Source organism: Tauraco erythrolophus, chromosome 3, assembly GCF_009769465.1.
Source record: "Tauraco erythrolophus isolate bTauEry1 chromosome 3, bTauEry1.pri, whole genome shotgun sequence".
Lineage (NCBI taxonomy): Eukaryota > Metazoa > Chordata > Aves > Musophagiformes > Musophagidae > Tauraco > Tauraco erythrolophus.
This window is the reverse complement of record NC_141467.1, coordinates 31,606,471-31,620,683: the sequence shown is the minus strand read 5'-3', so window position 1 is coordinate 31,620,683 and position 14,213 is coordinate 31,606,471. Positions and strand designations below refer to the sequence as shown.

The 14,213-nt window shown below is 37.5% G+C and overlaps 1 protein-coding gene across 4 annotated transcripts in view; it reads left to right on the top strand.

The window, feature by feature from the left end:
• Nucleotides 1-5,140, top strand: part of PTPN3 (protein tyrosine phosphatase non-receptor type 3) — a 175,314-nt gene extending 170,174 nt beyond the window's left edge. For all 4 annotated transcript variants that reach the window (XM_086609110.1, XM_086609113.1, XM_086609112.1 and 1 more), the window contains one exon: nt 5,063-5,140. In XM_086609110.1, the coding sequence (XP_086465236.1) occupies nt 5,063-5,140 (78 nt within the window). The remainder of the gene's footprint in view (nt 1-5,062) is intronic.
• Nucleotides 5,141-14,213: the final 9,073 nt, after the last annotated feature.

Below are 14,213 nucleotides of genomic sequence, written 5' to 3'. Positions count from 1 at the left end.
TACAAAAATTTTTTAGATCATCTAGTTATCTAAGCCTTCAGTTGCCATTATATTTCATACTTTCTACATTTTGCGTAACATAACATGGTGACCAAGACTACTTCGCTTGTGAGGTGTGTATTTAACTTTTTTGTAAGTGTTTCTTACCTTGCCATTAAAAGATAATTGATTTCTATACATTACAAGTAGTTAGAATGTACAGAGTCAGACTTGCTCAAGCCATCTGTTTTGTCCAAGTCCTCGGCAAGAAGCTGGAACAATTTTTTGCTTTTCATTCTTAGTACAGAAACTTATAGGAAGTTATTAAACTGAAGGTAAAATTAAAGCTTTTGTGGTGTGATTTGATGAGAGAAAGTGGCTTTTCAAGAGGCCACTTTAGGAGTAGAAATTTGATAGGAACAATATATGTGGTTTTTTTAATTGTACCACTACTTCAGTTTGGAAAAACAAAGGGTGAGAATGAAATTCAGGAAAAGTTGAGCAGTATCAATAACTGAAATATGAAAGTAGAAGGTGATTTTTAGATGGAAGTGATTCAAAGACAGTTTAAGATCATGAGGGCAATTTTGTGTCAGCTTTGGAAATGAACGTATTGACGTTAGAAACCAGTGATGAAGGACGTTCGAGACCAGTGATGAAGGATGGGATTTCCTGAGTAGAGGTTAGATGACAGAATATAAAGTGTGGATAATCTCAGAGCGCTAAATGCCCTATGACAAATGCAAGTAAAGGGGTTTAGACCCACAAAATCAACAGTTAAATTGGGTATTTCTGTCTCTCGTCTTCAAAAGAAAATGCCTTGGTTTCCACTCAAGAGAGGGAAGAAGGTAACTTGAGAAGACAAATTCTACTCATTAACAGATAAAGACTGCAGGAGCTGGCATTGTGATTGACTAGATGGGGAATTACAGTTGCTTGTGTAACATCAGGGTGCTCTGTGAGCAGAGATTGTTCATGCATGCTGCTGGGACTCTTGTTCATTGCAGTACGAGTGCACTCTGCATCGGGACTGTGATTGAGGAGGGAGTTGTCTAAATAGTCCTCTGCCTGTTCCTTGCAGAAAGGAAGTTTGATCGTATTGCACAATATGTCATGAGAAGAGAAAGTCTAGCCTCGAGGTTAGGGAAGCTGAAGGTAAACTGCTGGAGTTGTACCTGTCTAAGCTCCTCAGTTTCTAAAATGAACCGAGCAAGTTTAGAATTAAAGTTTCTAGAGGTGATCATCTTTTTGAGAATCAGACATAAGAACCTGAAGCAAGCTTCAGAAGGCTGAGCACCTCCCATTACAACAGAAATCAGCAGGAATTGTCCTTGCACTCTACAGCTTGACATAACTGAAGAATATGTCAGCGTATTTATTGCTATCCCCTAATCAAACCCCAAGTGTGGAAAACTGAGTATCTAAAAGAGGATTCTTTACCTTGCTGGCTGTGTTACATAGTTCACTATCAGCACAGTCAGGAGAGGGATGTTCTGTAGTAGCTATACTATGAAACTAAATTTGCTTGTTATTTCTGAAGTATTGTCATGGTTTGATGTGGAGGGGGGGGTGGTTCTGGTGGCAGGAGAGGGATTTTGCTCCCTGCGACCTCCCCGGTTTTGGAACCGGGTTAGGCTTAGTTCTGGCCACCGGATCAGACTGCCATCCCCCTCGGGGTTGAGCCAATAGGGCGCCTCTGCGAATTGCCCTATTTAAGTCAGGACAAGGGAACCGGAAAAGGTGCTTCGCCCAGGATCGACTAGAGAAGGGAGGAGGGCACTGCCCCCACTCCCTGGCTCCCGGCCGGGCGGCTGCCTGCGTCGGGCCGGCGCCGCCCACGGAGAATGGCGGCGGCGGAGCCAGCTGGGGAACTCGGGGGCACCCCACTCCCAGGGTGCCCACTGGGCTGAGTTCACCTGGAGAGGACTGAGATCTGAGAGAAACAGCTGCATCAACACCAGGTCAGTGAGGATGGAGCGGGAGGAGGTGTGCCGGAGCCGAGTTTCCCCTGCGGCTGATGGTGAGATAGCAGGCTGCCCCCCTGCAACCAGGACGGCCTCGGTGGAGCAGCGACCCACTCGCAGCCCGTGGGGAGAAGATGCCTGAGCCCGAGGATGGTCGTGTTGGGGGCACGGCAAGGCAGAAAGGCATCCGGAGTCTTCGTGACGACCCACGCCGGAGCGAGTGGCTACAGCTCCCTAAGTACCCGAGACTGTGGTATAGCCCACACCGGAGCAATCTGTGGGGAAGGATTGTTTCCAGTGGGCTGGACTCACGTTGGAGAAATTTGTGGATTTTTCCTCGTGGGTAGGGGATCCATTGGAGCAGGGGAAAAGGGTGTAAGGACTCCTTCTCCTTTAAGAAAGAAGCAGCAGTAACAGCACGGAATGAACTGACCTGCACTACCCCAGTCCCTGCCCCCTGTGCTGCTGGGGGGAGGAGGTAGAGCCAGGAGGAAAAGGAAGGTGGGGGGGGGGAAGGTGTCGGTTTTAAGATCTGGTTTTGTTTCTTTCTGTCCTCTCAAGTAATCGGTTTTTATTTCCCTTTGTCCTTCTAAGTAATCATTAATAAACTGTTTTGCTTTGAGAAAAGCGCTGCCTGTTTTGCCCAGGACCATGGTTGGTGGGTGCTCCCTCTGTTCTTGCCTCAACCTTCAGTCCTTTTGTTTTTTTTTCTCTCCTCTCTACTTTATTGGAGAAGGAGAGACTGTGTGAGTTTTAGTGGCTGGATCAGCCTAAAACCACGACAAGTATGCAGATACTGTTGTGAAAAAAAACAACAAGCAGAATTGACATACTGTGCTGTAAATGAGACACAGAAGCAAGCACTGAACTGTGAGAAGGCAGAGTATCAGAGCGCTGCTGCATGTCAACATTTCAATCTATCCTGGGTGCTCTATCGCATTCCCGTGCCTGCATTCCAGCTAGCCCCACTGCTCACGTTTGATATTCAACTTAGGGCTTCTGGGAGATTGGGGATTGTTCAGTTGTAATAGCCTTGCCTGAAGTATGTTCAGCTGCTCTGTGGGGATTATGTGTGTGCTCCAATTCTAATATGATGCCCATAGCCAGGTGCATGTTGTGAGTTACCATCGGACAGCGAATACTCAGTAAGTAGGAACATACTCATCGGAGCTATTAACTGGTCAGTTTAATGTCTGCTGTTAATCTTGTGAAGCTGTAGTTTCTCAAAGACCTGTAATTTGGTCATCAGGAACAGCAAAACAAAAGCTTTGACCAAAATTATAAAACTACAACAAAATTTGTGTAACTGTATGGGCTTTCATTTAAAAAAAAAAAAAAAGAAAGAAAAAAAGGAAAAAAAAAAAAAAACTAACCATTATGTTCCATTAAAGAGAAATTAGAGATACTAAACAATACAGAAAAAAGTGCTTTAGGATGTGCATAATAGAACTAGTTATCAGCTGAGTGAGTAGTAAGAATACATGCAACAGATAAGAGCAAAGAAAACAAGTAGTCAGAGCCTGAGTCAGAGGAAGCAACGCTGAAGTGTTCGTACTTATTTGTTCAGTAACTTGATCACACAAAGGAGTTAACAGAAGTATTGAACAGAGAGCTAAATATCACACTTGGCTTGTTCAGGCAGTAGAAATATGCGAATGACAATAACAATGAAGAGAGAAGTCAAGGTAATTAAGAAATAAAGACAAAAGAACAGAGTGATATTGAAGGTGGGAGTAATTGACTGAAGGGTTGAAAGAAAAGGCAGGAAAATCGAGATGCAGAAAATTAATTTCCATCTCTGATTTTCCTTAAGTTTTCATGTACTTAAGAGAAAATGTATTGCAGGTTATGGACGAGAATAATATTCCTAACTGCTGGCATTTAAATGCAACCTAAGGCCCTGCACAGTCCAAGCATTTTCTTTTAGCCTTGTCCTTTGAAAGATAGTGGAGGAATGTTCCCAGGTGTTCCTGGAGAGTTGATGAGAGCTGACATACAAGGGCAGCTGGGAGAACATTTCAAAGATGTGAAAAGGGATTTAGAAAATGTGATGCTGCACTTCTCTGAATATATGATGTTGAGCTTTTGAGAAAGGTGTTCATTCTGAGGTTTTGACAATAGTGAAAAGTACTTTCAGAGGAGAGGTATGCTTTGATCTTTGTAAGTTCTTCTAAATTTCCATCATCTTGTGTTCGTGGGATTGTGTTAATCATAAAAATTTATTCAGGCTACTTGGATTTTTAGTTCTGCACGGGTCCTATTGCTAATGTCTCCTTGTATCACTTTTCAGAAAGAGACTCACAGGTTATTTGCTTTTAACAAATAGGTACATCCAAGATCATGGAAGAAATAGTCTTTGTAATAGTATAATTCAGAAAAGAAACATTGATCTAAGTTGTGAAGACTTTATAAAAGCTAAATGAGCTCAAAATGTTTGGTGACAGAAGAATTAATGTGGCTGCTACTCTTAAAAAATATTAATTCCGAAGGTTTTGATCCCATTCTGTTACAAAAGGAGATGTGTGGTCTGATCACAAATTGAAAATCAAGTGACTCTGTCTTCTGCAGTAGTGTAGGTGTTTAAGAAAAAAAAAAAAAAGCTTTTAGCAAGGCAGTTGGACCTATGTATCCTATGTGGTAACTGTAAATGCCCTTTCAGTCTTGTATCTTACATATGTCCAGTAATGGGTAACTGCAGGATTGGCAAGATTAGAATACTTGCAATAATCAGATTAACAGTATCAAAAAAAAAGATGTATAAAGAAAATAAATAACTAGCTGAACTTAGAGTCAGAAGAATCATATAAATTTGCATAGCTTTTACAAATAAATCCTATTCCCGGAAATTTAAGTTTGTGTTCTTTTAAATTTGGGGAATGTGTTATCCTTGGTGTGAGATTTTTTTTTAATGCTTGTCCTTCATAGAAGAGTAAATGTTACCTTTGTTTACCATGAACACAGCCAGGAGAGTTGGATTTTCTCCTTCCATCTTTGTATCTCCTCTCCTGTCATTGTCCAGGAGAAAAGGAAGCAGAGGGACTGTTAGTCCTATTAAATACTACTGTATAATCAGGAGTTTAATCATCCATTAATGTGTTTGTTTTTTCTTTCTTATACAGAGTCAGTACAAATTTGTTTGTGAAGCTATTCTTCGTGTTTACAAGGAAGGATTGGTTCGACCACTGGATTCCAGTTAGCACAGTAGTGAAGGACGAATTCTTTTTTCCCCCTAAAAAGACTACTCTTTATGTAAAGCACGGGCTTGTTTCTGAAAGCAACTAGAATGGACTAGAAGCCCATGAAAAGACAGATGAGCACATTTGAACTGTGGCACTTTAAATTTCTCAAGAAGATTGCTAAATCATGTACAGTATAACGAAGTCATGTAGATAAATATATGAGAGCAATTGTGTGTAATATGCTTTATTCACATAGAAAACCATAAACAATCATGGAAATCTTTTACTGCCTTAAAACACCCTTCACTTTGGAAGTTACGAAGGTCCTTGTGTTTGCTTTGAAATAGCAAAAAGAAAACTAATAGTATTGAAATGATTCAGCTTAAAAAGGTATTTAATATCTTTGTATTGTATGAAAATTAATTGAAGGTGAGTATTTGTAACTTTCTTATTGAGACACTAAATATTCATGGAAATGTAACCTTGACTTCTAAAAGGCTGACAAAGAGCTTTAAAGGCTGATGCATAACTACTGTACGTTAAGAGCTGGAGAAATTAAGTATCCAGTGACCATAAATCTATTAGTAAGTATGCCAGCTGTTATGCTTCTTAGAATTCACATCTACTCTATGTGATGTGCAAAATAATGCTGCATTTAAGCATTTATGCAGATGGTACAGTCTGTCTTCTGTTGATCAATTTTAATTGCAACTTGCCCATTTAAGTGACCTGCTTCTTACAGTTTTAGTTGTACTTACTGTTTCTGCTGTCCATCTCCTTTTATACTTGTTTTTCCACTGCTGTTTCTACATGTGGACTGAAAACATTTTAACTTAAAACGAGGTTTAATTCTCTTTCACTTCTGTTTCCATGTGTATTTATGAGTTCTCAGATGTAAATATGGATTAATGTTGCACACTAGTACTAGACTTGTGACTTGCTGTATATGCGAAGTAGTCTAATCCAATACTGGAAGAAAAATTACTACTGAACCCATCAAATATGTTGCTGCTAATTCAAGGTGTGAAGCTTACAAGGGCAAAGGTGTTGCTAATGTTCAGATGGTGATAAAATGTTGATTTGCTGCCCTTCAGCAAAAACTGCTCTTATCCAGTGAAACACAACTCCCTTTTGCAAGAGTTCTGGGGATTTACTGTGTTTCTTGCTTTATGGAAATGCAGCTAAATTCACATGAAGATTTACATGGAAAGAGAAAATGAATTTGTGCATTGATGTATAGTTCACCCTAAGGTACACTGGTCTCCATTTCATTTCAAATGGGAGAATTGGACTTTCTGAACAATATAACCACATTTGTATGATAATTTATTTCGTGTGTGCTTTTTGATTACCCTGAGATAGTTCTTCATTTTTGAATAACGTTAAAAAAAAAATATTCTAAGGGACTGTTCAAAACTCTGTTATTTAAAAGATTAGTCCTACTTAAGGAAAAATTTTTATGGGGCATATTAGCCAGATGTTTATATGTGTATAAAAGAGAAAATTAGATAATTTTCTTTTTAATATATATACACACACATATATTCAGATATATTTTAGAATTATGGTTTGTATTATGGATATTATCATTTCTATCTGGAGTTTCATTATAGAAACTGCCACAGCTGTACAATATGCATCTCTCATGTAACCAGAAGGTTGTTTTGTTTTCCCAGGAGATGGCTGAAAAGTGAATGTAGGATGTGCTAAATTGCTGACCCTTGTCTTCTGTAGGCTTGGTCCTTTCTTCAAGATTATGTTATTAGCTATAGGTAAAGATACTTAGCTGCTCTTTGTTGATCAGAGAGTTTTAATTGGAACATACAGGTTAATTGGCTTTGTTTCTTTTGTTTCTTGGCTTTGTTAGGTTGAAGAGTGAGTAAGTTTGTGCTCGTTCTTATGTACTGCATTCCAGATTTCACTTTCACTGAAGTTTTTTTAATATTTGGGGTCATTATCCTCTTGCTTGATTGGCTACATACTGGAAGGCGAGAGACTAACTGGGTCACTCTTAACCTGCTAAACTGCATCAGGTCATTCAATCTGTCTGTGATTCCGAATGTAAAATTATACTGGACATGCACGTGTTGCTCAGGAAGCTTGTTTGAAAAACGCATGTGGAAAAGTGTAAGTGCAGGCTGCCTGCTGCTCTTAGAGACAGCATTGAGCAGTGAGAAAACCTAGTGGTTCTTTCCCCTGGGAGGAGTAGTGGGCACTAAAGAATCTGTGCCTGCTGGATGGGTGGTTAACAAAAGCCTCCCTTTTTTTATGTGTGTGCCTTTTTGTTAAAACATCTCTGTTTTTTTTTCTTCTTCTTTTTTTTCTCTTTTTTATTTTTAAAGTTTGGTTGTGCCCAGGTTTCAGTCATCCCTTGCAGTTGACGTGACTTGCAATTAATAGTTTGTCAAGAAGTGAAAAAGGCAAGGACGAAAAATGCAAGAAAATAAATAGTAAGAAAATATTTAGAGCATCTCTTTGACATCTGTTTCTTTTAGGGAAGTACTTGATTAAAATTATGGTTTGTTTGTGTTCAAGGTTATTGCTGTATTCCTATTGCTATTTATGTTTCTTCATGTTGAATATGTATTTACCAAAACACTGTAAATTTATTCCTTGTATAACTCCAGTCTCAAGATACATGGTATAGGCTTGACTTGCATTAGTATGTGTGTGTTGAAATGATGATGGTCATATTATGACAACAAATGCTGCTCTTGTTCTGGTAAACTTAGATGGTTTCCGTAGTGCCATTTGTGAACTCTTACTTGGATTTTAATGACTTATTTGAAATTGCTGGCCACTGAGACACTACTCAAAGCTATAAAAATAGTAATCTCTGTAATATTTCGTAATTATTTTTTTTAAACCATAGTGCAAATATTAACTACACAAGTATCTTGTACATTGTGTCCATCGTTATTTCAGTCTTGCTGGGTTTTGCACATGTACCTGTAGGGTCCGTAGGAGAGAATGAAGGGGTTTTTGTCTTTGTAGTGCATGATGACTTTGCACTGAATGGTGTATGCCTGAGATGTGATCTCACAATGAAAGCATAATTATGAAAACATCTTAATGCTGGCTTTTGTTTCCACAAGAACTCGGAAATGAAAAAGCCACAGAGTTGATTGATTTTTGTTGTTATTAGTAGGAGTTAAAACTGCAAACAAAATTTCTAACTGTCAAGCAATTGGCAAATAGCAGAAAATGCTTTGAAGTCAAGATTCAGGATAACCTTCATAAACAGTTTAACCTCGATTTTTGCCTGTGCTTGTGTGATCATGACAATAAATATTCAAAATTTCTAGCATGGCAGTGGATGAAGAGGGAGTAATAAGCCTTTGAGGTTTTCATCACTGTGAAATACGCTAACGTTTATTCTTCCAAATAAAACAAATTTTAACTAAGTGGCTTTATATTTGATACAGAAGTAACTAAAATACCTATTCAGGGTGTCTTCAGAAATGTCACAGAGGAACACATACATCTGAGATGCAGGTGGGCGGGACAGATCTTGCCATTTGTTGAAAATAAGAAAAATGGTGCCGTAAACCATGAATGCCTTTTGTGTAACAGGATATATGAAATGGAAATCATTAAAATAAAACCAAACCTTGACTAGTGGTGGTGTTTTGCCAAAAAAAAAAAAAAAATCCAGGTTTTACTCTCAATAATCCTGTAATCCTGTCTTTTAGGTGTTGGTACTAAGTTATGTACAATCAAAATGTACCTAAGAATTCAGCAATAGCTCTTCTTATACGCTCATTTTTTTAACAATTGGGTTTTTTCCCCCTCCTTTTTTCTACTATGCAATATTTCGTTAAAGATATATATATTTCGAAAGAACTGTACCTCTGAAATATCTAATGAACTATGCATTTGCTTTATTACAAGCATAATATGATACTGTTTTACAACAAGTTCTTCACTGTAGATAGTGTATTTATGTGTCAAACTAAATGTGTAAATGGTCCACTGATTGAAAATGTTGAAAATAGACACACGTGGTTCATATTTGATCAATTAAAATTGAAACATAGTTATTTCACTGATAATGGCTTTATTGTTTTATCCTGAAATGTAGCATTTAAGTGCGAGTTTATTTTACTTATTCACATAAAGCCTTTCCAGAAAAACGTGTGCTGGGAAATGTTTGTATTTCAGTTGGTAACCTGCAATTAGTCTACTTGGTTAAAAGCATTTATTAATTGAAACTCTATAGAAGGTAAAGTTGTGTCATGAAATACTTTATTCAAAGGCAATTGAAAGCCAAGTGAGTGATTAATTCATTATATAAAGCATAATGTTTTGATTAAATGGATTCTCTTGCATTTAAGTTCTGACATTGATAGTGTTAAGCCATCTCGGAAGACTGTCTGTTTTAACAATAGTATTATATTAGCAGTTTAAATATAACAATCTAATGCAATATGATTTAATTTTAGTGTACTTTAACATATTTTATGTTCCAGTGGTTCAGTAGCTGTACAAGCGTCAAACAATAGTATCCACAATCACTGAAACTTGTCATCTTTAAAAAGAAAAAAGTTTCTCTGAATGAAAAGGAGATATTGATAAATTTAATCATTTTTCAGCTCAGACTAACCCTGTGACAGCAGTGGTCTGATTTGACCACTGATACAAAGAGCAACTTTTGAGGACCAGGAATATAATGGAAAAAGCAAATTGGGTGGGCTGTTGACACTGTTTAGTTTGGGCTATTGTTAAGAGACCAGTAACTACCACCTTGCGGTTTTTTCATCTTAAGAGGTGGCTTTGGGAACGGGGAGTAGAATGTGCTTTTATTGACTCTCCTAATTTTGTTGCAGACTACTTGGATAAGAGACTTGCATAAGAGTCTTAGACTGTGTGTTATTTTGAGCTTAGCTGCAGGTTTTCAGTCTTTAATGAAATTCTTATTTAAAGTACTAAAGCATTGAATTTAATAGACATTAATGAAACACTTAAGTTTACTGTTAGTTGCTCAACTTCTGTTCTTCATGGTGTCATTTCTTGAGTTGTCACTGTTTTACCTTACAAAAGCACTTTGAGGTTTCCCACAACTCTAAAACTGGCTTTGTCATAGATGGGTAAAGTGATGTTGCTGTTGCTTAAGACATAGTGTTACTTACACCTGCTGAAGTTGCAATGTGGTGTTCAGACCAGCCTGAACTGAGCTCCTCTCTGAGGAATTTAAACAGTGTTGCTAACAGTGGTAAAAATCATAAAGATATTTTGAAAAAGCATGTAGGAAATGCTTTGTTCAAGGCAGATAAGACCTGGGTTTTATTTTAAAAAAAAAAAAGGAGGATGAAAATGTTTTTAACAGATAAGATAGAGGTAGGAAATGCAAGATATTTTTCCCTTTGCAGAACACTTTTCTATGTTTTAAATACATCATTTCTCTTGGAGAAATTTCTTTAGTAAAGAACCCTACTGTTGATGGGATTTAATTTTTGTCAAACTGACCCAGAAAATAATTTTAAGTTGAACTTTTTCCTCGTTTACTATTTTGTGCTTTTAAGTAACATTCATCAAATCTGAAATCTCTTTCTTCTGAAAATTATTTTGGCTGTTTTCATTTGGTGTCCTTTTCTGAGACATAAATGGAACTCAAATGTGGCCAGCTAACTAATGAGGTTGCCACGCATGCTAAGAGGAAACAGGTGCTTTGCTAGATCTATTAAATCTGTTGCCTAATGTCAGTTACCAACTGAATCAAGTCTAGCATCATATTTCTGTCAGCCTTTTGCAGAATAACTGTTTTGTAAATAGAAAGTGTTTGGAGCTTGCTCACCCAAGCATCAGGAAGTCTTCTTGTACTAAGCTAGAACTGATGGTTTAAAAAAAACATATAAATTAAAATCTGAATCTTCAAGTAAGGGAAGACTATTTACCAAAAACAATACAAAAAATGCTTATACCTTTTACAAGGAAAAAAAAATAGTTTCTCTGTTAAAATAAAAGAAAAAGTCAAGCTGCTAGATGTGAGTATCTTCTTTGCTGTGGCTGCATCTTAGGTAGTCATAAGCCAACCTAGTTCTCAACTGGTATGCAGTATGGCCACTAAAGCACAGGAAAGTCGACATCAGCCTAACTGCCTGACTCATTTTTTTTAACTTCTTGTGAGGAGTTAGTTGCAATCCTGGTTCAGAAATCCCTGCTGCAGGGTGGAAGGAGAAAGGGCTTTCTTCCATAGGGAAGAGACTGAAAGCCTGCTCAGTAAGTCAGTCTGACCTTAATGGGGTTGTACCTGCGTAATCTAACCTGAGCAGTCTAGTTTAAAGTAAAATCAGGTGTCTCTGTATGAGTTTGCAAGAACAGTGAAGTCCTGTGTTCATTCCAGGGAGGAAAAAAAAAAAAACAGAAACCACACAACCAACTCAGACCAGCAGTGTTAACTTCCCTGGGCTTCATTTGCTTCAGTTAAGCTGCAGGTAAGCTTGGTAGCGTATGAGTTACTCTTGATCAATGCCCCTCTAATTCCGAGCTTAGCATACGTGATTGAAAACCTGGTATAGCTGTTGCTTTCCTAGTTTTTGATAGAAATTAAATTTCTGTCTTTAGAACCTAGGTGGGGAATTAGTATATGCACTCAAATGTAAATATGTTTCAGGTTTTGCAAAATAAGTGACGAGTAGCAATGCTTATATTCCAGTGACCTGTGCAGTGAGTACTAAACATAATTTATTTAGGTTTTCAGGCTTCATTGTGTAACCTTAATAGAGAAACACAAGATAAACAATGAGGACAGTCTTATCAAGGCTCTGAAAATATGCCAGGTGTTCATAAAAACAAATGATGTATTGGTTAAAACTGACTTTCATTGCAACTGATATGGAAAGATGTTTAATAGTACTGGAATAAATTACGTAGCAGTTGGGAAAGCCAAAGTTGGGGGGTTTTTTTGCAAGCTTTGCAAAAGAATCCACTATTTTAGTCACTAAGCTTGTATTTTCATATACATTCAGTTAGTGTTTTTGTCAGAGATGTAGAAAAAGCTTTGAAGATAATATCCATTCAGTCACTCTGGCTATTTTTTTTTTAATGGCTGTTTTTGTAGCACTCTGTAGATTCTTCTTCTGAGATCCAAGGTGCCAGTGCATTACAGGAATAAAAGAATGTATTTGTATTTAGAGGGTAAGGGAAGAGTTTATTTTGTATCCTAAGCTGTAGTTTTCTTTTAAATCATTTGAAATGTAAATTGATGTTGATATTACAAAGCTTAATTTATTGTTTAAAAATGTAGACACTTCTTGAAATGAATGTATCATTTTTCTTTTTTATTTTTATAGGAATAAAGTATTGGTTAATGTTTTCGGTATAGTTTTCTTGGGTTTTGGAACTGTTTTGAACAAAAATAGTGCAGCCACCATTTTATGCTTGTTGGTTATATGGCTAATGGTGAAATAAAGCATTTTTGGCTATATGGTTTTACTGTGGCTTTATTCAAGCAGAAATGAAGAGTTGCATTAAAAAATTACTGACCTTTTTAGTCCTTTTAGTAAAAATCACACATGGCTGCAGCTTGAATTTTATCTAAGCGAGAAAACATGTATAGAAAGTCTGCTCCATATAGATACAGAGTGTAATTCTTTCATAAATAGCTTACTGGAAAAATAAAGCAACCAAGTAAGCCACAAATTCTTAGGAATATTTCACTTTGAACAATTTTTATAAAAGAGGATTGTCTTGATTAATTAGACCAATAAATCTTTGCACTCATGACATACAAGGCCACATAAGCAACTGTTTGAGTGTAGATATTTTTTTTTTTACTATGTATAAAATGTGCAGGCTACCCTTCCCTTTGGGATTTCTCATGTCTAATGGAAGACTTCGTCAAGGTGTCCGTGCAGTCCTATGTGCTACATCTTCTGTTGCTCCAGGAGTATTGTCACGTTTTCAAAACAAACCAGAGCCCAGTGATGCTCTCCTTGAATGATTTTCATTTACATGTTTATGTAAAATGCAAGTTTATCAGTGTTGAGATAGAAAATATGCTAAAGATTGGATCCAGTGCTACCAGATGGATATAGAGCATTGACAATAAAATATGTTTGGGATTCGATTAAGAACTGGGACGGTTGTTAGCAAGCACTTTTTGCTGTTTACAAGACATGGCTCTGCCTACTGATGAGTCTTTTTAAGCTTGAGGCCAATAATCCCTCAGAATGCTGAATGTCCTGATGAAGTATGAATTCAGCGAAATCTTTGTGAAACAAAGTACAAGGCCAAAACCAACCATCTGGGCAGTTTCAATGTGGGATGTACATGGAGGTTGGAGTCTCCTACAGGTGCACAGAAAGCTACCAAGATGAAGGTTTAGTTGGGAATCTATACGAAAGAGCACACAGGAAGATGTACCTGTGTTTTCGCAGCTTGTAAGCAGGATCAGGTGTGGAAAAGCCCTTTGGAGGAGATAAGACAGAAGTAGACTCCAAGCCCATGGCTATATAGTCAAGACTTGCACAGCTGATTGGTAAGGGGGAGAAAAGGGCTTTAACATGCCTAGTGTTAAGGGTAATTTCAGACTTAATGCAAAGGACCAAGGTGTTCCATTCCTACACACAAGGCACTCCTTCAAAATCCTTGTGGTACCGGCAACCCCACAGAGGAACGGGGTGCTCTGCCACAGAGGCAGGAGTGAGGAAGAGGTGTCTTTACGTGAACTCGTGTCAGGTAAAGACTTTTAACGAGCAGTCACTGGTGAGAGAACCTGAATTTTGACAGTCTATCTTGAATTCATAACAATTGGGAATATATATGTCAAACTGGCACTTCCTAACGCATGTCGTATTTCCGTGTATAGATTTTTGGTGCTATATCTCAGTGATATAAAAGTCTTCAAGCAGTGACTCAATTTAGCTTATCTTCCTTATGCCACTCAAAGTAAAATATTTTAACTAATTTCATAAAAATTGTCAAGTATCCGATTTCATGTTGATTTGGGATTAAATTTTTTTGGTCAGTCCCAGTACAGTGTAACTAAACTGATTTCCATGTACTAAAATATAAATATGCAATGGTGGCATGTGCAAAAGCTCATCTGCTAAGAAAGCTCGTTTCTTCATTTGAATAGCAAAATTCAAAG